The sequence below is a fragment of the Urocampus carinirostris genome, chromosome 3, assembly GCF_059441175.1.
Source record: "Urocampus carinirostris isolate Australia breed hairy pipefish chromosome 3, RoL_Ucar_1.0, whole genome shotgun sequence".
In the NCBI taxonomy this organism is placed as follows: domain Eukaryota; kingdom Metazoa; phylum Chordata; class Actinopteri; order Syngnathiformes; family Syngnathidae; genus Urocampus; species Urocampus carinirostris.
The window spans coordinates 64212569-64235619 of NC_142351.1; the positions used below are offsets into that span (position 1 = coordinate 64212569).

Here is a 23051-nt window from a genome sequence, read left to right on the forward strand (position 1 = left end):
TGAAATAATAGCATGAGTAGGTAATGTTTGTGATACTAACATTAGGCGAACAAGTAACTAGCTTTACTAAAGTGATGCTAGCGGCTAAAGTGACGCTAGGCACTAAAGGGATGCTATTTGATTTTTTTCTCAAAAAACAAATATGATCTTGCTTTTATCCCCATTCTTTTTTTAAAAATGGTTTTGCTGGTAATTAGCACATTTCTTAATATTTTGTTCAAATTTCTTCTCTAGGAGTAAAGATTAAATAAATTATTTAACTTTAAATACAAAATTGATGCTAGCGGCAAAAACAAAGCTAGCAGCTAAGTAAAAAATCATGCAAAAGCTGACGATCCTTTATTTTGGGAGACCACAATCCCGATAAATCATTCTTTAGCAGGGGTCTCCCACCTTTTTCAAGCTGAGAGCTACTTTTTGCTACAAATTAACGCAAAAGGGCACCCAGTTTGATTTATAAAAATAGCAACTTAGTTAGATGGTTTGCTAAATAGCTAATATAAAGCTTGAAAGATAAACAGGTAAAACAACTATAAGGGAGCAAGAAATCTAACTAAAAGAGTAAACAGCCATCTAAATTGCCGGATAGAATGCTAAAAAACAAAGCTAGACAGCTAGCTACAAAGCTAAAAAGGTAGCCATGTAAAGCCAAGCAACGAAAACCGCACAATTTTGGCTCATTCGCTTTATAAAACTCATAAATTGGAATTTAGTTTGTTGTGTTTCCTGTAAAATAAATAAAAAAAAAGATGAATAAATACATTTGTTTAATTTATGAATACATTCTCACTCTACTCTATCAATTAATTGCCTAAAAATGATTATCAATACTTGAGTAGATTTTTTGGGTCCATGAAGCCCATGAACTTGAATAATTTTGACATTCTATAATAACAACATATCATGTTGTTACTATGTTATTACCATGTTAATTATTAAAAAGAGGCTTGAATACACTCAAGTCAACCATTAAAAAAATTATTTTACTGGAGAAACACAATGAGCCAGCACTGGTGAGCTATTTTCAGAACTATGTTGGAGACCCCTGTTCTAAATGAACCATCTTTTCCTTCTGGCCCCATTCATTCCTCCCCCTTATTTACAAAATCGGGAACAAAAAGAACACTTTCATCAGACTGATAAGTTTTATTTTCGACGTATGTCACCATCAGCGGTAGCAAACTTCTTCCTATTTCCTCAGGCCTCTCTTGGTCCTCTTGGATCTGTGGCGAAGACAAAACTTATTGTAGCGAAATGTTCTCATCACCCTCCCAAAAATAACACGTAAGATAGCAAAAGGCATTCTGTGGCGCAGCCGAATCTTTCATAGGCGTGCCACGCCCGAGTGATCATCTGGCTAGGCCAGTTAGCGTAGCGCTCAAAGGAATGCAGCATATCGTAGCTACTCCCCTTTTTAGTGGCAGCGTCATAGATTTAATTTTGCTAGAACGTGCCAAAGTCGTACGAGGGGTCCTCTTTGCACACTTACTGTTCCGATCAGGAATGATTTGAAATAATTTAAAAGGAATGTTTTAAATTGTGTTTGTACATTTTCTGGTGGTCGCTGACGCGGTTCCTCAGTACATTGATCTGCAATGAAAAAAAGGTAAAATGAATGTACAGTTAACGGTGACATTTTCGGTTAACACGAAACAGTGTTTAGATGTAGCTCAGCCTGTGAGTGTTCATTTTACAAATAATTTATAATTAAAGTATCAATTTGTATAATGTATTATTTGTTTCCTATTGTATTTTGATATTTGTATTTCATTGTTTCTTATTTATCGAAAGATATTTATTTAAAAATGTATTGATTCATAACATCTTATTTATAAAGAAATTATTCATTTATGCCTAATTTATTTAAAATCATGTTCATTTTCTTATAATATCTTCTTGTTTTTTTAAATCTTTTTTCTTTTTATTGATCGTGTTTTTTTTATTTCTAAGATTTTTATATTCCATGTATTTATGATGTACATATCTATAATATATTTGGTAAGATAAGTTAATCCAATATTTAAATTATTTGATTGTTACTGTATATAACATATAAATACTAATTTATTTAAAATGTATTTATAATGTATGTATTCTTAATGTGTTTATTTTGGAATTTATTTTTTTATTATTTTTCTGCCACTTAAATTCCAATTCATATTTTTCACTTTAAACATGAAAAATAAGTTAAAGTAGTATTAAAAAAAATAAGATAACAGAATTCAAGGAAAACTTTTTCAGACAATGTAGAATGGCAATCTCTTGTTTTGATGATAAAAAAGGATGTTATAAAATTTCAAATCCAAACAATTTATTGATTTTCATCAAAATAATCTAATGTTATGAGATTTATAATATTTCACCATATTATTATATTTTAACTGATTATATTTTCTCAGTTACCGCGTTTTTGTACTTTTTTCCAATGTGCTGAATTTGTGCACCTCATATTTCTTGGAGCTGATCTGATATTGCAGTTCAAATTTCTCCGCTTCCAGTTCTTTCATCCACTCCCACAACTCTGTCGCTTTTGCCCTGTGACAAAAATATGTATCAACATTCTTAGGGATGTTCTCTCTCTTTAAAATTATTATTTTTTTTAATTTATTTTTTATACGAACTTGAGCTGCTCCTGGTTCAAGTTTTCAACGTCCAAGCTTTTGCGTCTTTCGCTAAGGATTCTTTTCTTCTTCTCCCTTTCCGTCTGCTTCTTGCCGCTGCGTTTCTCCGTCTTTTTCAGGAAAAAAATGGCAACGTTGTTCAGGCAGGCCGATTAACGACACTGATATTAAGGAATCTGACAGATATCGGTATTGGCATTTGTATTTATTCCACGGGCCACTTATCTAGGCTCAGACACAGCCGAGCCTCTCTCTCCCTCTCTTTTCCCTTTGTCTCACACGCTACCCAACCTGTGCCTTCTGATTGGATAAGAAATGGGGGGAGGGGCGGAGCCACAGAAGCAGGAAATATAACATTACAGCGAAGAAAATTAAGGCGGCTCGGCTAACTCCTGAGTCCTGACAAGACAACTGATAATGATTAGATTTTAAAAAGTCTAGTGCTAGAAAAGTGTGTGTTTGATTGAGAGATAGCGTAAAAAGTGTAGTTAACTAGTCTTAGGGAAGCACGTTCAGGTGGAGGCTGATATATTAGCTCTTATCATAACATGAGTTGGTCAATCAAGTGTGCGTGTTTGTGAGTTAGAGAAAGAGCGTAAAAAGCACACTTAAGTGAAAGGCAGAGTGTATAGTTGTTATCATCACATTAGTTTCTAAATCTGGCTAAAACAGGAGTGCCCACACATTTCAATTTGCCATCTCCTTTGAAATTTTGATGTACTTTTGGTTTTAAGTTAATTTAAGTCATGTTTGATGTATTGGCATTTGTATTTATCTATTGTATAAAAAAGATCAGGGCGTTACCTTCATACGAGTTGCTGCTAAGCCAAATTGTATTTCCTTCACTGTCAATTTTTGGTTGAGGTGAAAGATTAGTCATGTTAGCTGTGTTGAAATTCTAATTTTTCTTAACTGAAAAATGTTTTAGAGAGCTATTTAAGTCTCGTTCTTATTTATTACTAATATCCTTTGTTTATTTTTGTGTATTAAAAATGTGTTATGTCATTTTTTAAGGTTTTACAGCAAACGAACGTCAGGTCCAAGTATCAGTTATCAGCCTCCTCTTAATAATAATAATAAATAATAATAATATCGGTATTGGCCCTTATTTCGTACGCACATTGGCAATCAATTTTGGGCAATTTCTCACCAGTTTCTGCATGTACCCTCCGAAATGAAGACTGGTCAAGGTTTTCTTCTTCTTGGCGTCCTCCTCGGCTCTTTTCTTGGCCTCCTCTTCTTCTTTGCGAGTGCGCTCGTCCTAAAATAAAAAATACAGATTTCAGTTATTGAGATTTTGAAGCCCTCTCGCACATAAATTCAAAATCTTTAAAAAGTTTTACTCTTTTGCTTAATTTTATGTTTCTTAATTGCGTTCCCATGCATTAATGTTGTTGTTTTTTTTCTCTCACAAGCTTTTGAAGTACTCCCACACATTCAACATTACAAAACCTGTTTTAATCCTTGGTAATTTTTGATGCTCCTTCAATAAGTCCTCATGTATTAATGTCGAGTTGTTTTTACTCACATGTATTTTGAAAACATTTACATACTATTAAGTTGTTCTCACACAAACTTCTGAAGCACTCGCATACAATATTAAAAGTCTTGAAGTCTTACTCCTTGTATATTTTAGATGCTTCCTAAATACACTCTCATGCATCATTGTTATTTTTTTTACTCACATGTTTTGAAAACATTAGACTGAATCACTTGCATACACTCTCATGAAATGATCTGCATTTATATAGCGCTTTTCAAGTCAATGACTTCCCAATGCGCTTTACAATGTGCTCCACATTTACCAATAGCGGCCTTGCAGCCATCTAAGGCGCTAACCTGCTTATTGGGGGTATTAGGGGTTCAGTGTCTTAACCAAGGACACTTCGAAATGTAACACGGGCGAGCCGGGATTTGAACTGGGATCCCTTACTTATAATAAAACATCTCATTCTCACAGCACTAAAGCACTTGTACAAATCCCAATTTTTCTTTTTTGACTCTTGCTCCATGTTCTTTTTGGTGCTGATGTATGTGCTCTCATGTAATATTGTTCGTTTCAAAACATGTCTTATTTTCACACCACTAAAACACCGAGACAAATCCAAGTTTTCTTTTTTTTTTTGCTCAGTCACAAAATTGAAACCGCCTCACACACTGATGAAAATATCTCTCACAAACTATTTCTTTTTGGTGCTAATTTTACATGCTCCATACATATGTTCTGTTGCTTTTCCTACTTACTACTTAAGTGCTCTCAAAGGCCACTAACACAATGTTTTTCAGCCTTTTTCTTTCACTGAAAATAAAATCCTGCGGGACACCACCAGTCAGTGCCACTGCATCTCCGGTAAAAGTAAATACTAATGGCAGATAGCTTTCGCTAGACCGCACAGGCACACAAATGTCCCATGGCACAGTACGACTTTTAATTACTGTTCCGCACAGTGGCTGAAAAACACTGCACTAAAGCACTCTCATACACGACTGAAACGCTCACGCATAATATTGAAACATTACATTATATACCCTCTTAAATCATGAACACTCTCACAATAAAGCACTTTCACAGAAAACTCTCACCCGCAGAAAATTTCAAATCTCATGACAACACACCACATTTTCTGATCAAGTATGCTAAAGTCAAAATGCACTCATACAAATTCATGATATGTTGTGTTCATTAGAGTGCCTCAATCATTTGTGTGAGAAGTAATGGCAAATGATGCTCTTATTCAATGCTATGTGGACCTCCAATCGTTTCTGTCGCTCCTTCTCTCGCTCGCTGCGGATTCTTTGCTGCTCGGATCTCTCGGAACGGCGCCGCTCCTGAAAAACACGAGAATCCGCTCTTGATTTGGGGCATTTTTCCCCCTTTTTTTTTTTGGGAGGGGGCGTTTCTCACAATCCTCTCTTTCAGATGAACGATCTCCTCCTCTTCCTTCTTCCTGCTTTCGAAATGAACCTCAATCAAAGTCTGAAGCTCCATCAGGTCCTTCTCCATCCGTTTGCGATGGATGTCCTTCACAAGATTATATTTACTTAAAAATATTTTAATGTGTTTTTTTTATTCTAAATTGTTTTTCTTTTTTTTAAATTCTAAATAATACCAAAGTCCAAGAATGAGCAAATTGAGCAAAAATACAATTAGAAAATGAAGTAAAATAATATTGCTCTGTAAGCAGCTAACGTCGTTTATTCTGAGTATCATAGTTATCATTTTACCAATTATTTTTTAAATTCAAAAAAATTGTTTAAGCTAAAATGAGTAAAACAATCAGCCTTTGTAAATATCTGTATTTTTAATTTACTTTTATTTTCCTAAAGAATACATAATACCTAGAATGAACAAATCTGCCTTAGTAAATAATTCACATTTTAGGTAAATGTTTTATTAGTTTAAAAAAATAGATTAACAAAAAAAAACATACATTAACAAAAAATAGATTAACAAAAAAAATAGTAATATAGAAAAAATAACAACACTTTAAACAGGCAAAATTACCTGGAATTTTAACTACAATTATCTCTTATTTGACAAGAGAAATAGGAAAAAATAAGGATACTGCCATATTTTGAATATGGCTAATATACGACAAATAAAAACACTTTTAATGAGCAAAAATATCTGCCAGAGGAACATGTCGTTAAATTATTGAATGTTGTTAAAATGATCACCAGAATTATCTAAAAAATATCGATTTAAAACAAATACATTTAAATAAACAAAACTATTTGTCCCAGTAAAACAAGATTTTTATATAAAAGTCAATGTTAAATTACGAATAAGTATATATGTATATATATATATATGTATATATATATATATATATATATATATATATATATATATATGTATGTATATATATATTTATATATATATGTATATTTATATATGTATGTATATATTATATATAATCAGCTAAATGTTTGGCTAGATTTTAATATAATTTTCTGCAGTACAGCACTAAATCCTATCGTTTGGAGAACGGAATAAAATGCATTCCAAAATGTCAACCCCCGTCAAAAATAATTCAATATAATAAAGTTTAAGTTGACGTGGAGGCATACTAAAGATTTATGACTGTACCTATAGTTGCATAATAAGCCCTGCAGCAGAAATATTTTGAAACTCACATCAAAATCAACCTTCTCTCCATCTGGAATCTTGGGTGAGATGAGGTTGGGCATCATAAAGGGCCTTTAAACAACCAGAATACAATCAATAAAATAAAACAACCCTGACGTAATCTGCAATATGAGTGCATGCTTACTTGAACTTTGGTTTGCTCTCCTCTTTGTTGAGAAAGCGACACAAGAAGAAGAACGATGAGAGCGAGCGAGTCAAGACGATGCATGCGGACAAGTTGAAACAATCGACGAATATACAGTGCATAGCAAAAGTATTGCCCCCCACGCAACAAAATAACTTTTTGTCATATTGCCATATTTTAGGCTTCAAACTTAAAGCTAAAAAACTGAAAAGATTTTCTAAGAATCAACAACATGGGAGACACAATCATGAAGTGGAAACACATTATTCCAACATTTAATATCATATTTTACAACAAAAAATGTTCTCTGAGCTCAGCCAACAGACTCCAGAGGTTTACTGTAAACTTCTGAACAATCCAATGTCAACCTAAATAACTAACAATGGCAAACAGTGTGTCATTAATTTTAATTGAATTGCACCTGTTTTCTGATGGGATAAGAGTCCTGTGAAAATGTCACTAGAAAACAGACAGCATTATGAAGACCAAAGAACACACCAGGCAGGTCCAGGATTAAGTTGTGGAAAAGTTCAAAGCAGGAATAGGATGTAAGAAGATTTTGCAACATTTACACATCTACCGGAGCACTGTGTGAGCAATAATATCAAAATGGAGAGACTATAAAACCAGTGCAAACCTACCGAGGCATGGCCAAACAAGGCGAAATCTAATCAGTGAAGCAGCCATTATTATTATTAGCTACACCGCTTATCCTCAGTAGGGTCGCGGGGGTGCTGGAGCCCATCCCAGCAATCATCGGGCAGGGGTCAGGGGACACCCTGAACTGGTTGCCAGCCAATCGCAGGGCACACAGGGACAGACAACTCGCTCGCTCATTCACATCTAGGGACAATTTGGACCGGCCAATTCACCTAAAATGCATGTTTTTGGAATGTGGGAGGAAACCGGAGTGCCCGGAGGAAAACCTCGCAAGCACCGGGAGAACATACAAACTCCGCACAGGAAGTCTGGAGCTGGATTTGAACCCACGCAGGAGGTTCCCAAGACATGAACTGTGCCGCACACGCGCTAACCACTGCCCCACCGTGCTGCCAAAAGGCCAATAATAACATTGGATGACCTGCAGGCATACACAGCTATGGTAGGACAATTTGTGCATACCATAACTATTAGTCGTACTTTGTCTAGATCTGCCCCTTATAGAAGGGTGGAAAGATAAAAGCCCTTTCTAATAGAATCCCATAAAAAGGCCTGCTTGGCATTCGCAAGAAGCCACGTGGGAGACACAAATAACATGTGGAACAAGGTGCTCTGGTCAGATGAGATCAAAATTGGACTTTTAGGGTTCAATGCAAAGTGTTACATTTGCACATCAACCTATAAACACCATTCCCACTGTCAAGCACAGTGGTGGCAGCACCATGCTCTGGGTTGTTTTACTGAGAAGTTGGTTAGAGTTTATGGGGAGATGGATGGAGCCAAAAACTGGGGGATTTTGACAGAAATTGGTTGGATTCTGCAAGAAACTTGGAAAATATTTCGAGTTTTTTTATATTTTAAGTTTGAAGCCTTAAATGTTGGAATATGCCAAAAACGTCTTGGGAGGGCACTATTTTTCAAGGCACTGCATCATACAAGTTTAAGTCTATTCGATTCGAACTTGTCATTGGCTTGTGTGATTTTTTTACCTTCTCCTTCGCCGTCTGAAACACAAACAAACACAAAGCAATTGCTCAGCCAATACAAATGAAAAGGAAAAAGGTAAGTAAAAAGCATTGCTACTGGCTAAACTAATGCTAGGCTAGAAAGAGATGTTGTTTGATTTTAATAGAAACACAATTATGATCTTGATTCTATCCCCATTCTTTTACTTCCAATTAGCGCAATGCTAGCTATTTTTCTGTAGCAAATGTTTTGACTGGGTTTAATGTAAATTTTCGATTTAAATTACATTTTTTGCGACAGTGTTTCTCAACTGGTGGGTCGCAACGCAAAAGTAGGTGGCGAATCCATTTTGAGTGTGTCGCAGGTCTTTGCCTTGACAAAATAGTTCCAAGAAAACAAATTGGAGTGTTGATTACACTCTTTAACAGTAGATGACAATAATAATAATAACAAACATTCTCAGTTCTCCCATTAATCCTTCTAAACTCAGGTTTGTGTTACAGCTTATGCGGAAATAAGTACTGCTTAATTTTCTTCAAAGCACAATCTTCCGTATTTTTTTTTTGATAAACGAATTAGAAAAAAGTTCATCTTGTGAACTTGAATAATTTTTAATGACACTTTCTTCTATAATGTAATATATTGGGACTCTGTGGATAGTAACTGCAACTGAAGAAATTGTTTTTTCTACCCAGTGTTTATTTTTTGGGGGAGTTCAATGGGTGAGCTTTCTATGTTCAAGCACATAACTTGTCATATTGTTTTGAAATATATATATTTCAGTATTTGCAAGTTCTCATTTTATCTCCGAGCATGTCGAGTCTGTTAAAAATTGCTGACGCTACTGAAGTGAAGCGTTTTGGATTTCATTAATAATGAAGCTTTTTCAGCATTCAAGGAACAATTCTTAAAATTAAGAAATTATTGTACTAATTTTGGTTCAAACTTCTTAAGCCTTCCATTTAATACATTTCGGAAGTGGAAATTTTTACTTGATTTGGGTTGCGGCTTCTAGTTAGGGTAGGATTTGGGGTCTCGAATCAGACCAGTTGACTTGAAATAATGCATTAACGCAGAGACCGTAGCATGCCCAATTTCGTTGTCACAACATGTTAACCCATTGTGTAACAATGACAATAAAGGTATATTCTATTCTATTCTCCATCCATCCATCCATTGTCTTCCGCTTATCTGAGGTCGGGTCGCGGGGGCAGCAGCGTTAAAAGGGAAGCCCAGACGTCCCTATCCCCAGCCACCTCCTCCAGCTCATCCGACGGGACCCCCGAGGCGTTCCCAAGCCAGCCGAGAGACATAGTCTCTCCAACGTGTCCTGGGGCCTCCTTCCGGTGGGACATGCCCGGAACACCTCCCGAGGGAGGCGTCCAGGAGGCATCCTTATTAGATGCCCGAGCCACCTCAACTGGCTCCTCTCAACGTGGAAGAGCAGTGGCTCTACACCGAGTCCCTCCCGGATGACTGAGCTTCTCACCTTATCTCTAAGGGAGAACCCAGCCACCCTGCGGAGGAAACTCATTTCGGCCACTTGTATCCAGGATCGAGTTCTTTCGGTCATGACCCAAAGTTAATGACCATAGGTGAGGGTAAGAACGTAGATCGACCGGTAGATCGAGAGCTTTGCCTTTCGGCTCAGCTCCCTCTTCACCACGACAGACCGGTACATGGTCCGAATGACGGCAGACGCTGCACCAACCCGTCTGTCGATCTCCCGTTCCATCCTACCCTCACTCGTGAACAAGACCTCAAGATACTTGAACTCCTCCACTTGGGGCAAGACCTCCTCCCCGACCCGGAGGGAGCATACCACCCTTTTCCGACTGAGAACCATGGCCTCGGACTTGGAGGTGCTGATCCACATCCCGGCCGCTTTACACTTGGCTGCGAATCGCTCCAGCGAGAGCTGAAGATCACGGCCTGAGGAAGCCAACAGCACCACGTCATCTGCAAAAAGCAGTGACGCAATGCTGAGGCCCCCAAACCGGACTCCATCGCCGCCAAGGCTGCGCCTAGAAATTCTGTCCATAAAAGTTATGAACAGAATCGGTGACAAAGGGCAGCCCTGGCGGAGCCCAACCCTCACCGGGAACGAATCCGACTTACTGCCGGCAATGCGGACCAGACTCTGGCACCGGGCATACAGGGACCGCACAGCCCGGATAAGACTGTGCGGTACCCCATACTCCCGAAGCACCCCCCACAGGGCCTACCGAGGAACACTGTCGAATGCCTTCTCCAAGTCCACAAAACACATGTAGACCGGACAGGCAAACTCCCATGCACCCTCAAAGACCCTGAAGAGTGTATAGAGCTGGTCCAGTGTTCCACGGCCAGGACGAAAACCAGACTGTTCCTCCTGAATCCGAGATTCGACTTCCTGGCGGACCCTCCTCTCCAGTACCCCTGAATAGACCTTACCAGGGAGGCTGAGAAGTGTGATTCCCCTGTAGTTGGAACACACTCTCCGGTCCCCCTTCTTAAAGACGGGAACCACCACCCTAGTCTGCCAGTCCAGAGGCACTGTCCCCGATGTCCACGCGATGTTGCAGAGGCGCGTCAACCATGACACGCCCACAACATCCAGAGCCTTAATGAAGTCCGGGCGGATCTCATCGACCCCCGGGGCCCTGCCACCGAGGAGTTTTTTGACAACCTCGGTGACTTCAACCCCAGTGATACGAGAGCCCAACCCAGAGACCTCAGGCTCTGCTTCCCCAGAGGAAGACGTGCCGGTGGGATTGAGGAGGTCTTCGAAGTACTCCGCCCACCGATTCACAACGTCCCGGGTCGAGGTCAGCAGCGCCCCATCGGCACTATACACAGTGTCGATGGCACACCGCTTCCCTCCCCTAAGACGTCGGATGGTGGACCGGAATTTCCTCGAAGCCGTTCGGAAGTCTGCTTCCATGGCCCCGCCAAACTCCTCCCATGCCCAAGTTTTTGCCTCGGCAACCGCCAAAGCCGCATTCCGCTTGGCCAGCCGATACCTGCCAGCTGCTTCCAGAGTCCCACAGGCCAGGAAGGCCCGATAAGACTCCTTCTTCAGCTTGACGGCATCCCTCACCGCCGGTGACCACTAACAGGTCTGAGGGTTGCCGCTGCGGCAGGCACCGACTACCTTACGGCCACAGCTCCGATCAGCCGCCTCGACAATGGAGGCGCGGAACATGGTCCACTCGGACTCAATGTCCCCCGCCTCCCTCGGGACATGGGCGAAGTTCTGCCGGAGGTGTGAATTGAAACTTCTTCTGACACGAGATTCTGCCAGCCGTTCCCAACAGACCCTCACAACACGCTTGGGTCTGCCGGGTCGGGCCGGCATCTTCCCCCACCATCGAAGCCAACCCACCACCAGGTGGTGATCAGTTGACAGCTCCGCCCCTCTCTTCACCCGAGTGTCCAGAACATGCGGCCGCAGGTCCGACGAAACGATGACAAAGTCGATCATCGAACTACGGCCTAGGGTGTCCTGGTGCCAAGTGTACATATGGACACCCTTATGTCTGAACATGGTGTTCATTATGGACAGACCATGACGAGCACAGAAGTCCAATAACGAAACACCACTCGGGTTCAGGTCAGGGGGGCCGTTCTTCCCAATCACGCCCCTCCAGGTCTCACTGTCATTGCCCAGGTGAGCGTTGAAGTCTCCCAGCAGTACGAGGGAGTCCCCAGGGGGCGCGCTCTCAAGCACACCCTCTAAGGACCCCAAAAAGGGAGGGTACTCCGAACTGCTATTTGGTGCATAAGCACAAACAACAGTCAGGACCCGTCCCCCCACCCGAAGGAGAGATTAGCTGCTAAGCATTAGAATTGACTTATTTGTCATAGATTACAACGTAGTAGACATTGTTTACAATGATATTAAACATGGAACTCCGGGGAAAAACTTGAGCTAGCACACAACACCAAGTGATACTCTTTGCTAATGGTGCTAAAGCAAAGATAGATACAAAAGTAATACCATTTAGTCATGCAGCCAGCAGTTACATTAGTGTGTGATTCCACATTGCTAGCATTTGTAGTTGAGATGTGTGAAAAGGAATGAGCAGCTAAATTAAATAGCATTAGGATGGTATTAGCTGAAGGAAAGATAGATGCTGCAATGCGATTAACTAGCAGTTTTGTGACACTGGCGTTAGCTGCTAAACATTAGAATTGGTATTTTTTGTTATTGATAACAACGTAATAAACAATGTTCACAACGTGATTCGACATGGATCTCCAGAGATAAACTTGAGCTAGCTACCAAAATGATGCTCTTCGGGAAATGCAGTACTTCCAGGCCCCCAAATTAGAGACTACGGTGTGCTAAAGCTTTAGTGACTAGTGGCTGTATCCACAACACTATCTCTTAAAGCCCTAGTGTGTAAAATCTAACCACTAGATGTAACTGTTGTCTAATGCGAATGAAAACCAGTGGCCAAGCAAGGAGCAAGGCACCAGTCAAACATAGCACCGACCTTAGATATTGATTCAACTATATAAAAGAAATTCCAATTTCTTGACCGATATTTTTTTTTCCCATAAAAATACCATAAGTATAATAGTTAATGTATTTTTGAATAGTATTAAAAACATGGTTTACTGAAAGTCTTTGAACCACTTGGAGGCACTAAATAGTACACACTGTACCTTTAGGTAGTTATGGTTCATGAAGATAGTATTAAGTGCTAAATTATCAAGCATAAACTATTAAAAAGATGCTTGTGGCTAAAGAGTTTTGCCAAAGTATCTAGCAAAAAATGCGATATAAAAACGGGAGTGAGCGAGTTAAGAGCGTCTGTTGACAAATATACATGTTGAAATTCACTGGATAGACTTCAACTCATTGTCTCGTGTGACTTTTACCTTCTCCTTCGTCTGCTTCCGCTTCGCCGTCTGGAAAAATAAAAGCTGTTAAAAAAATTACTACAGGAAACGTTTGACCTCTGTAATAGCAAACAAAGGCTACTGTACCAAATATTAACATTCATTTTCTCAGGTGTTCAAATACTTATTTGCAGCTGTATCGCACAAATTTTTAAAAAATCATGCATTGTGATTTCTGGATTATTTTTTTAGTTTATATCTCTCACAATGGACATGCACCTACAATGAAAATCATGATTTCTAAGTGGGAGGAATAGCAAAATATAAAGATTGTTCAAATACTTATTTTCTTCACTGTACATATAAATACATATTCGTATATATATATATATATATATATATATATATATATATATATATATATACTGGACTGTCTCAGAAAATTAGAATATTGTGATAAAGTTCTTTATTTTCTGTAATGCAATTAAAAAAACAAAAATGTCATACATTCTGGATTCATTACACATCAACTGAACTATTTCAAGCCTTTTATTATTTGAATATTGCTGATTTTGGCTTACAGATGAAAAAAAACTCAAAAATCCTATCTCAAAATATTAGAATACTTCCTCAGACCAAGTAAAAAAATAATTTTATAACAGCAAAACTAAATCAAACATTTGAAAATGTCCATTGATGCACTCAGTACTTGGTTGGGTATCCTTTTGCAGGGATTACTGCATCAATCCGGCGTGGCATGGAGGCAATCAGCCTGTGGCATTGCTGAGGTGTTATTGATGCCCAGGATGCTTCGATAGCGGCCTTCAGCTCATTTGCATTTGCAGGTCTGGTGTCTTTCATCTTCTTCTTAACTATACCCCACAAATTCTCGATGGGGTTCAGGTCAGGGGAATTAGCAGGCCAATCAAGGACAGTGATGCCATGGTCAGTGCACCAGTTACTGGTGGTTTTGGCACTGTGGGCAGGTGTCAGATCATGCTGGAAAATGAAATCCTCATCTCCATAGAGCTTTTCAGCAGATGGAAGCATGTAGTGCTCTAAAATCTCTTGGTACACAGTTGCATTTACTCTGGACTTGATGAAACACAGTGGACCAACACCAGCAGCTGACATGGCTCCCCAAACCATTGCTGACTGTGGGAACTTCACACTGGATTTCAAGCAACTTGGATTTTGCTCCTCTCCAGCCTTTCTCCAGACTCTGGCGCCTTGACTTCCAAATGAAATGCAAAACTTGCTTCCGTCTGAAAAGAGGACTTTGGACCACTCTGCAACTGTCCAGTGCTTCTTCTCCATAGCCCAAGTCAGACGCTTCTTCCCTTGTCTTGAGTTCAGAAGTGGCTTGACCATGGGAATACGGCTATTGTAGCCCATTTCCCGGACACGTCTGTGAACTGTGGCTTTTGATACCTGGACTCCAGCTTCAGCCCACTGTCTTTGAAGCTCCCCCAAATTCTGGAAGCGGCTCTTCTTCACAATTTTGTTAAGGCTGCGGTCATCTCTCTTGGTTGTGCAGCGTTTCCGGCCACATTTTTCCCTTCCAACAGACTTTTTGTGGATATGCTTTGAAACTGCATTCTGTGAACAGCCTGCTCTTTGAGAAATTTCTTTTTGTGTCTTACCCTCCTGATGGAGGGTATCAATGATGGTCCTCTGGACAGCAGTCAGATCAGCAGTCTTTCGCCATACTTGTGATTTAGTTTACTGAACCAAGCTGAGTGTTTTTAAGGCTCAGGAAACCTCGCAAGGTGTTTCGAGTTAATTAGATGATTCAGGTGATTAGTTGAATAGCCTACTTGTATACTTTTTCATGATATTCTAATATTTTGAGATGGGATTTTTGAGTTTTCTTAAGCTGTAAGCCAAATTCAGCAATATTAAAATAATAAAAGGCTTGAAATAGTTCAGTTGATGTGTAATGAATCCAGAATGTATGACATTTTTGTTTTTTTAATTGCATTACAGAAAATAAAGAACTTTATCACAATATTCTAATTTTCTGAGACAGTCCAGTATATATATATATATATATATATATATATATATATATATATATATATATATATACATACAATATAAAAAAATAGCATATTTCGATAAAGGTAATTAAGTGTGGTGATAAAAATAAAACTCATTTTTTTCAGATTCATTGCACACCAACTGAAATATATCAATTTTTTTATTGTTTTGATATTAATGATTTTGACATACAGCTAATGAAAACTCCAAATTCCTATTTTAAAAAATGAGCATATAATGAAAAGGTTATTCAAACAAGCTACTGACTTAATCATCTGGGTCATCGCACCTTCAAATGATTGCTGAGGCTGTTAAAAACGTCCAGCCTGGTTTATTACTAAAAACCGCAATCATGGGTAAGACTGCTGACCTGGCTGCTGTTCAAAGGGCCACCATTAACACCAGCATTCAATAGGGAAGGAAAAAGTGTGGTAGAAAACTCCGCTCAACCAGAAGAGGCGATTCCAGATCTTGGGGGGCCAGAGGAAGCAGTGGACAAAAGCTGACCATGCGCCTTATAATACAGTGCGCCTTATTTATGGATCCACATTAAGTCGCAAAGTCTTCCAACTAACTTGCAGCCGCCGACTAGATTTTCCCCCGAACGCCAAGTAGTACGCGGTGTATGCTGGGATTTATTTACCGGCGTTTCATTGTCTAACCAATGTGTCAATCATCATTTGAATCGATCACTATTGGCTAAAGTTATTCGGAGGTCAAGGGGCGGATCCTTTTTATCATTTACAGGCTGGCATTGGCTTAAACGGCAAAACAAAGCCTGCAATTGGCTGAAAAAGTTGTGTCAATCATCAGTCACTATTGGCTAAAGTTATTCAGAGGTCAAGGAGCGGATCCTTTTTATCATTTACAGGCTGGCATTGGCTTAAACGGCAAAACAAAGCCTGCAATTGGCCGAAAAAGATGAATGTGTATAGCACGTGGTTGACGGCATACAGAAAGCGTTTTTTACTATTCTGTATTTGTAAATATTTTATTCTCCTGGATTTACTACACTCACGGATATAAGAGGACATTGGCTGCACATTATTATGAACACAACGACTTCGGTGAGCTACTTTTATATTATCCCTGTATCTTGTTTCAGAGTGAACTCGATGTTTCTGTGATAAGCGGTGCAGATGGAATGGAGTGGAGTGTCTAGTTTTAAATTAAACTCAATTCCAAGTGTTTATTGTAATATGCACAGTAAAGTTGCGAGCGAAAAAGAAAATAGAAACTAAGGAATGGTTGGCATTTCTTGAATCCTAACACTTTAGCGTTCCGAATGATGGAACGATGCATTTGAGTGACATCGTACGGACACCGCAATCCGCACGTGTTCTCGACACGTATTTGCGTCTTTGCAAGCTTTCGGAATGTTAAGGGGGTAATAAGTTGGACTGAACTATCTGACTGTTTTGTCGACGTTCCCATTGTAGCGCCTTATAATCCGGTGCGTCTTATGTATGTCAAAAATAGGACCAAAAACTATTTTTTTCGGGGTACGCCCTATAACCCGGTGCGCCTTATAGTGCGGAAAATACGGTAAATGGTTTACTGACAATGGTGTTACTGTGCTGAACCGAAAACCAGTGTAGAATTTTATTGTCTATATTGTGTATTCTTCCATGTGCTTTCTAGCACTCGTTTCCGGTTGCACAACAAAATACAGTGACATCTAGTGGTCAAATATTACACACTGTCACTTAAAAGTTGGAAGTTACCTTTATCATATCTCTGTCATGATTGCCCTATTTGGACACCTGTGGCAGCTTGATTGGCGCCAACAGCCCGGACAAGCTGATTGGTGGCCACACCCTTCTTAAGCCCCTGTCTTCTGTTCAAACTTTGTCAGATCGTTTGCGAGCTGTTGTGTTTTCACTCAGTGAGCGTTTTCGTCCTACTCTATCCTTGTTAAACCTGTTTTCTGCCTGATCCCCGTTTTTGACCCATTTCTGAACCTGACTACGCCTGTTCTGCCTGCCGCCTGCCTACGACCACTATTACGAACTCGACATCGCCTCTGATCTCCAGCTCTGGTCAAACGACGTGCCATTCCCGCCTGCCTTCTTCCGACACGGAAGTGTCATCCCCGCCTTGCTCGATTCCGCTCTCCGCAGGTCCTCGGATCAAGCAATCAAGCAAGCCTAAAATCTCACTCTCTTTCAATAAAATCTGAGAAACGCATGCAATTGAGTCCTGTGTATGTTCTGGTTTGTGACAATCTCAAGTATTTCATAAAAAGAAGGAGGGGCTCCGGGATGTGTTAAACTGCCCCTGACTGGAATGGAAAAAAAAAAGAAGTCAGCGGATAGTGATGATTGATAGTAAGGAGAGTGAAGCCCGAGGCTTGGAAAGTGTGTGCAAACTCTCACATACCAAAGTGACGCCTGAAAACTCAAAACTCTCTACTCGTTTTCTGATACGCCAACTTTCATGATGCATTCATCTTATTATTTTGTTTACAAGTCGGCTTTTATTCTGCACCTGGAAGTTCTCATACCTTCTTGTTCTTCTTCACCGGCCTCCTCCTCCTCATCTCCTTTTTCTTCTGTTGGTTGGTCTGCTGGTAAAAAAATAAATCCTATATTAATGAGAATCTTTCCACTCATGAGAGCATGTATCATGTAGCAATGGGAAATAATCTTGCTTATTTTACCACATATATATATATATATATATATATATAATACACTGTCACTGTATTTTGCTCATTTTATATACAGTGGTACCTTTGCTTTCAAATGTGTTATATTTGACCCCGATCTGTCCTTTCAAACACATGTGAAGAATATTACTAGAACAGCTTTCTTCCATCTTCGCAACATTGCTAATATTCGTCCTATGCCGTCTCAGTCAGATGCGGATATTATAATTTGCGTGTTTGATACTTCCCCCCTTGATTACTGTAATGCACTACTCTCCGGTCTCCTGAAGTCCAAAATCAAGAGCCTTCAACTGGTACAAAACACTGCAGCGAGGCTTTTAACTAAGACAAAAAAGTTTGATCACATTACCCCGATTTTAGCTAACCTGCATTGGCTCCCTGTTGGCTTAAGATGTGATTTTAAGGTTCTGGTGGTAGTATACAAAATCACGCATGGACTTGCTCCCTCATATCTTTCAGATTTAATTTCCTCCTATGTTCAGGTCCGGAGCCTTCGCTCTGAAAACGCTGGTCTACTGGTGATCCCAAGAGCCAAGAAGAGATCCACAGGTTCGAGAGCATTCTCCATCCGGGCCCCGGTGCTGTGGAATGCTCTTCCACCTGAGATTCGATCTGCAACCTCAGTGGAAATGTTTAAATCTAAGCTTAAAACACACTTCTACTCTATGGCATATGAATAACCTATATTTTATGTTTATAATATGTGTATTATTTGCCCTCATGAAGTTTTTAGATGATTGGATGGTGTCATAATAGTCTGTAGTTTGCAATAGTCTTTGATCTGTGCAGCGCTTTGAGACTCTTTGTGATCAGGGGCTATACAAATAAACATGACTTGACTTGAATTGACAAATGTCTCTATATACAAAAGTTTCAGGTGAAAAAGTACCTGAACGGAAAAATATTGCCTCTAGTTACAAAGGCATTCCAGGATACAAAGTCAAACTGTACATTACACGCTGCCATATGCGCTCCCAGAGGTGTACCGCTGCGTATGCATCAATCCCAGCATGCTCTTCATGTCTCCTTCCCTTCTCATGTGTGTTACTGTTCCAAAAAGCTATCATTCACAATGGACCCCACAAAAGAAACTTGAAACAAAAGAAAAAAAAAAAGAAAACGGGAAAATGAAGAACAAGAGAGGAAGGAAACGCAAATAAAGTTAAAAGCTAGGAAAAAAAAACAGAAACAAAAAAAACAGAATTTTGGGGGTCACTTCATGAGTATATTACCAATGATAATGTACAGTAATATCCATCCATCCATTATCTGCGCCACTTATCCTCAGTAGGGTCGTGGGGGGGCTGGAGCCCATCCCAGCTATCTTCGGGCAGTGGGCAGGGCACACAGGGACAGACAATTTGCTCGCTCACTCACACTTAGGGACAATTTAGACCGGCCAATTAACCTGACATGCATGTTTTTGGAATGTGCCCGGAGAAAACCCATGCAGGCACGGGGAAAACATGCAAACTCCACACAGGGAGGCTGCGGTAAACCTCCGCACCGTGCGGCTGTGTGCTTACCACCCATCCCACCGTGTCGCCCTGTACTGTAATACTATGCACAAAAATAATTAATGATTTACTTTTTATTTTTTTATAATATATATTTTTTAATTCTACTAAATTAAAATAGCATCCACTTTTTTACTCTCTAGTGAACTTTTAACTCATTTAAATTTTGAACCTTTTTATATTAACCAACTTTTACATCAAGCAACTGGAATTCCTGCGTGACACAACAAAATGTCAATTGAAAAGATTGACTTCAGTACAACAACAAATAAACTACGAAATATAAGAATAAACGATACAATTTTGCAAAAAAGCACACCCCGCACCCCTCCAACACACTGGAAACATAAAAATATATTTACAAATCTAAAAAAATAAATAAATAAAAAACACGGTAAACAAAAAACATTTTTAACCTTTTATGTACTCAACAAATTTAAAGTCAAAAACAAAGAATCAATAGAAAATTGCATATTGACCAATCACAAGAGAAAAAAGGTCTAGAAGTGAGCAGGCTGTATATTGTTTCAAAAAATTGAAACCTGATGTAAGCTGCTGCTGGATGTGCTGTTGGTTATGTTTAACGTCCATTGGTGCTGTGTAAAAACATTTGGGGGGGTAATGATAGTTGTGTCCTCCCATGCATTTTGTATTTTTTTTACTGGATGGAAGTTTTCGGACCACTAGGAGGCAATTGATATGACACACTGTCCCTTTAAAAAAAGCTTTTCTCATACCTTCCTCTTCTTGCAATTCTTCTACTTCCTCTTCTTCCTCTGGAAGAACATTCTGATGTTATGTGAGTGAGAACCCATACAAAAAATAAGTCAACTTCAAACTTCTTTATTTCTAAGATTGTCAAATCTACCCAGCTCGTACAGTGTTTCTCAACATTCCTCCAACTAAGGCAAACTTTTTTTCATGAAATAAACATGTGATTACGGGCTATACAAATAAACATGACTTGATTTTGACTTGACGTGAGGCACACAGTCCGTATTTTTTAAAAATAATTAATCCCTGGGAACAGTTTCTTGTTCTTTTTTTAAAAGCTTGATTATCCATCCATCCATCCATTATCTGCACCGCTTATCCTCAGTAGGGTCGCGAGGGTGCTGGAGCCAATTACAGCCATTTTCGGGCAGTGGGCAGAGGACACTCTGAACTGGTAGCCAGCCAGTGTCTGGGCACAAAGAGACAGACAACCATTGACTCGCTCATTCACACCTAGGGACAATTCGGACTGGCCAATGAACCTGACATGCATGTTTTTAGAATGTGGGAGGAAACCGGAGTAAACCCACGCAAGCATGCGGAGAACATGCAAACTCCACACAGGAAGGGTTGATCTCATAACCTCAGAACTTTGCCGTGGACGCACTAACCTCTCATCCGCCGTGCTGCCCAAGCTTAATTATCTATTTGCCTAAATGGAAAAAACAGTAGATCCCCAGAATACGGTGACCCCACTTTACAGCATTTTCAATTAATGGTGTGGAATTTGCCGTTTTTTTAGCCCCCCTTTAATGCATTTCCCTCATACGACAACAGATTATTTTGCGTGCTGCCCTCGCTAAGAATTATGGTTGTAACCAATCGATGTTTTGGACTATTATTGCTAATAAAGAGGCGTTTGAATCAAGGAAATCTAATTACAAGTGGAAGGTTTAAAATCAGTTTTCATTCACCTTGCTTTTGTCTAAACCCGCTAACACCACTGGACCGGCTCAAATCACGTACCACTAAAGGTAAACAAATGTCATTTTTCCTTTTACATGTAAGTTTATTTATAATGTATGATCATATTCACGTACATTGCATTTAAGTAGTGCTTAGTATACACTGCTTTTGTTATGCTCATATTACCTGAGGTGCAGGGGTTCCATAACGCATTTTCCATAGGTTTTCAATCCCCCGCTGTACGGCAATATTAGATTGTTATCCCCACCTCAGAAAGGGGGTCTACCGTATTTATATTTTAAACATTATTGTTGTTTCACCTACATTTATTGGAAGACTCATACGCTGGCAACCCTCTTTCGGACTGCTACCATTGGGCCGATGGTTCAGATCCCACAGGGCCCGAAGAAACAGCCTGGGGGATAGCTGCTTCCCCAAAGCTATCAGCACACTGAACCACACCGATGAAACACAGTGCAGGTCCCTGTTTCTAAGTGCAATACCCTGGTTTTAAGTGCAATACCCTGTTTTTTAAATGCAATATCCCGGTTAAGTGCAGTATTCCGGTTATGTACACTTTTTATTTTAGATGTTTTGTTTAAACGGTTCTAAAACATTTCTGCTGTTGGAATATTTTATTTGCAGTGGAAATATTTTATGCAAAATAAGTATTTTTACTTTATTTTATTTTCATAATGTTTTTAAATTGTACTGTTTACTTCCATGGTCTCAAACTTACAACCCGTGGGACAATTGCACCCCCCAGAATGACAGTTGAAGGCATCCGCCTTTGATACGAAAGTTAAAGGGACAGTGTCTATTATTTTCCCACTAGATGTCGCTATAATATGCCGTGCCACCAAAAATGAATGCTAAAAGCACAACGAAAGACAACAAGATATGGAGACTCAAAGTGACCAAAACGCCCCTTATTAGTTTTGAAAAGAAGAGAAATAAGGAACAAAAAGAAAAAGGAAACAAAAAAATACATGAAAAAATTACAAAGAGAAAAATTAAAATAACAATAAGAAAAAATGAAAAGAAAAAAGAGATAAAATAGTTTTTTTGTTTTTTTTGTCCGTTAGATTTTAATTTTCTTTCTTGCTTTTTTTCCTTCTCCATTTTTCTTGTTTGGCTTTCTTTTCCCATTTTCTCATATTCCCGTTGTCTTTTTTTTCCCTATTCTTTTATTCCTTTGAAAAAAACTCGTTTTCTTTCTTCTTTTTGTCTATCTTTGAAAAAGGCTGGGTAACAACTGGAAGAAAAAGGGTGCTCTTTGCTCACTTTTAGTCTCCGTTGTTTGTAGTCTTCTTTGGACTCATTTTTATCTGCATTACAAATTAAAGAAACAATAGGTGGACAAATATAAAACACTGTCCCTTTCAGAAGAGCGGAATGTTTTCATCAGCACTGTTTTTGTGGAAAACCCCGTTTGGCCTCACCCTCACCCTCATCCTAGCTTCAGCGGACCCCAACTCAAGTTTTAATGTTTGAGACCCCTGATTTACTTTTTTTTTGCACTTGATTTCATTTCCCCTAACATTGTGCAAATGGAAGGTATTGAAGTTGTCATGTTGAATTGTTACAGTTTTAAGTGCAATATTCTGGTTGTGTATAGTTTTTATTACAGATGTGAATACTTAGTATTAGAGGTGAACACTTTATATTCTAATTATTAATCTTTATATTTTTTACATTCTTGCCAGCTGGAGTGCAACCATAATTTTATTGTAGAAATGCATTGATAATAAAGGTGATTCTGATTCTGGAAGCACTTTTTTCCTTTCACGGCACTTTA

At 39.3% G+C, this 23051-nt stretch overlaps 2 protein-coding genes across 5 annotated transcripts in view; one reads left to right on the plus strand and one right to left on the minus strand.

Annotated features, from left to right (window-relative positions):
• The window catches only part of pkp1a (plakophilin 1a), a 48147-nt gene extending 29341 nt beyond the window's left edge, over positions 1 to 18806 (plus strand). The window contains exon 15 of the mRNA XM_088332970.1: positions 18539 to 18806. The gene's annotated coding sequence lies outside the window, so the exon portion shown is untranslated. The remainder of the gene's footprint in view (positions 1 to 18538) is intronic.
• tnnt2a (troponin T type 2a (cardiac)) lies at positions 1127 to 20358 on the minus strand. 4 transcript variants are annotated; one of them, XM_088332971.1, is made up of 13 exons: positions 20311 to 20358; positions 17892 to 17954; positions 13388 to 13417; positions 8545 to 8559; positions 6896 to 6917; positions 6759 to 6822; positions 5527 to 5643; positions 5373 to 5450; positions 3772 to 3882; positions 2622 to 2731; positions 2445 to 2535; positions 1550 to 1590; positions 1127 to 1223 (listed from the first exon to the last, which is right to left on the minus strand). In XM_088332971.1, the coding sequence occupies exons 6-13, from the start codon at positions 6813 to 6815 to the stop codon at positions 1190 to 1192; spliced, it is 639 nt and encodes a 212-aa protein (XP_088189097.1). In that variant the 5' UTR covers positions 6816 to 6822; positions 6896 to 6917; positions 8545 to 8559; positions 13388 to 13417; positions 17892 to 17954; positions 20311 to 20358; the 3' UTR covers positions 1127 to 1189. The 4 variants fall into 4 exon arrangements, with proteins under 4 accessions (XP_088189097.1, XP_088189098.1, XP_088189099.1 ...); XM_088332972.1 differs by having other exon boundaries at positions 17892 to 17951; positions 20311 to 20345; XM_088332973.1 differs by lacking the exon at positions 8545 to 8559.
• Positions 20359 to 23051: the final 2693 nt, after the last annotated feature.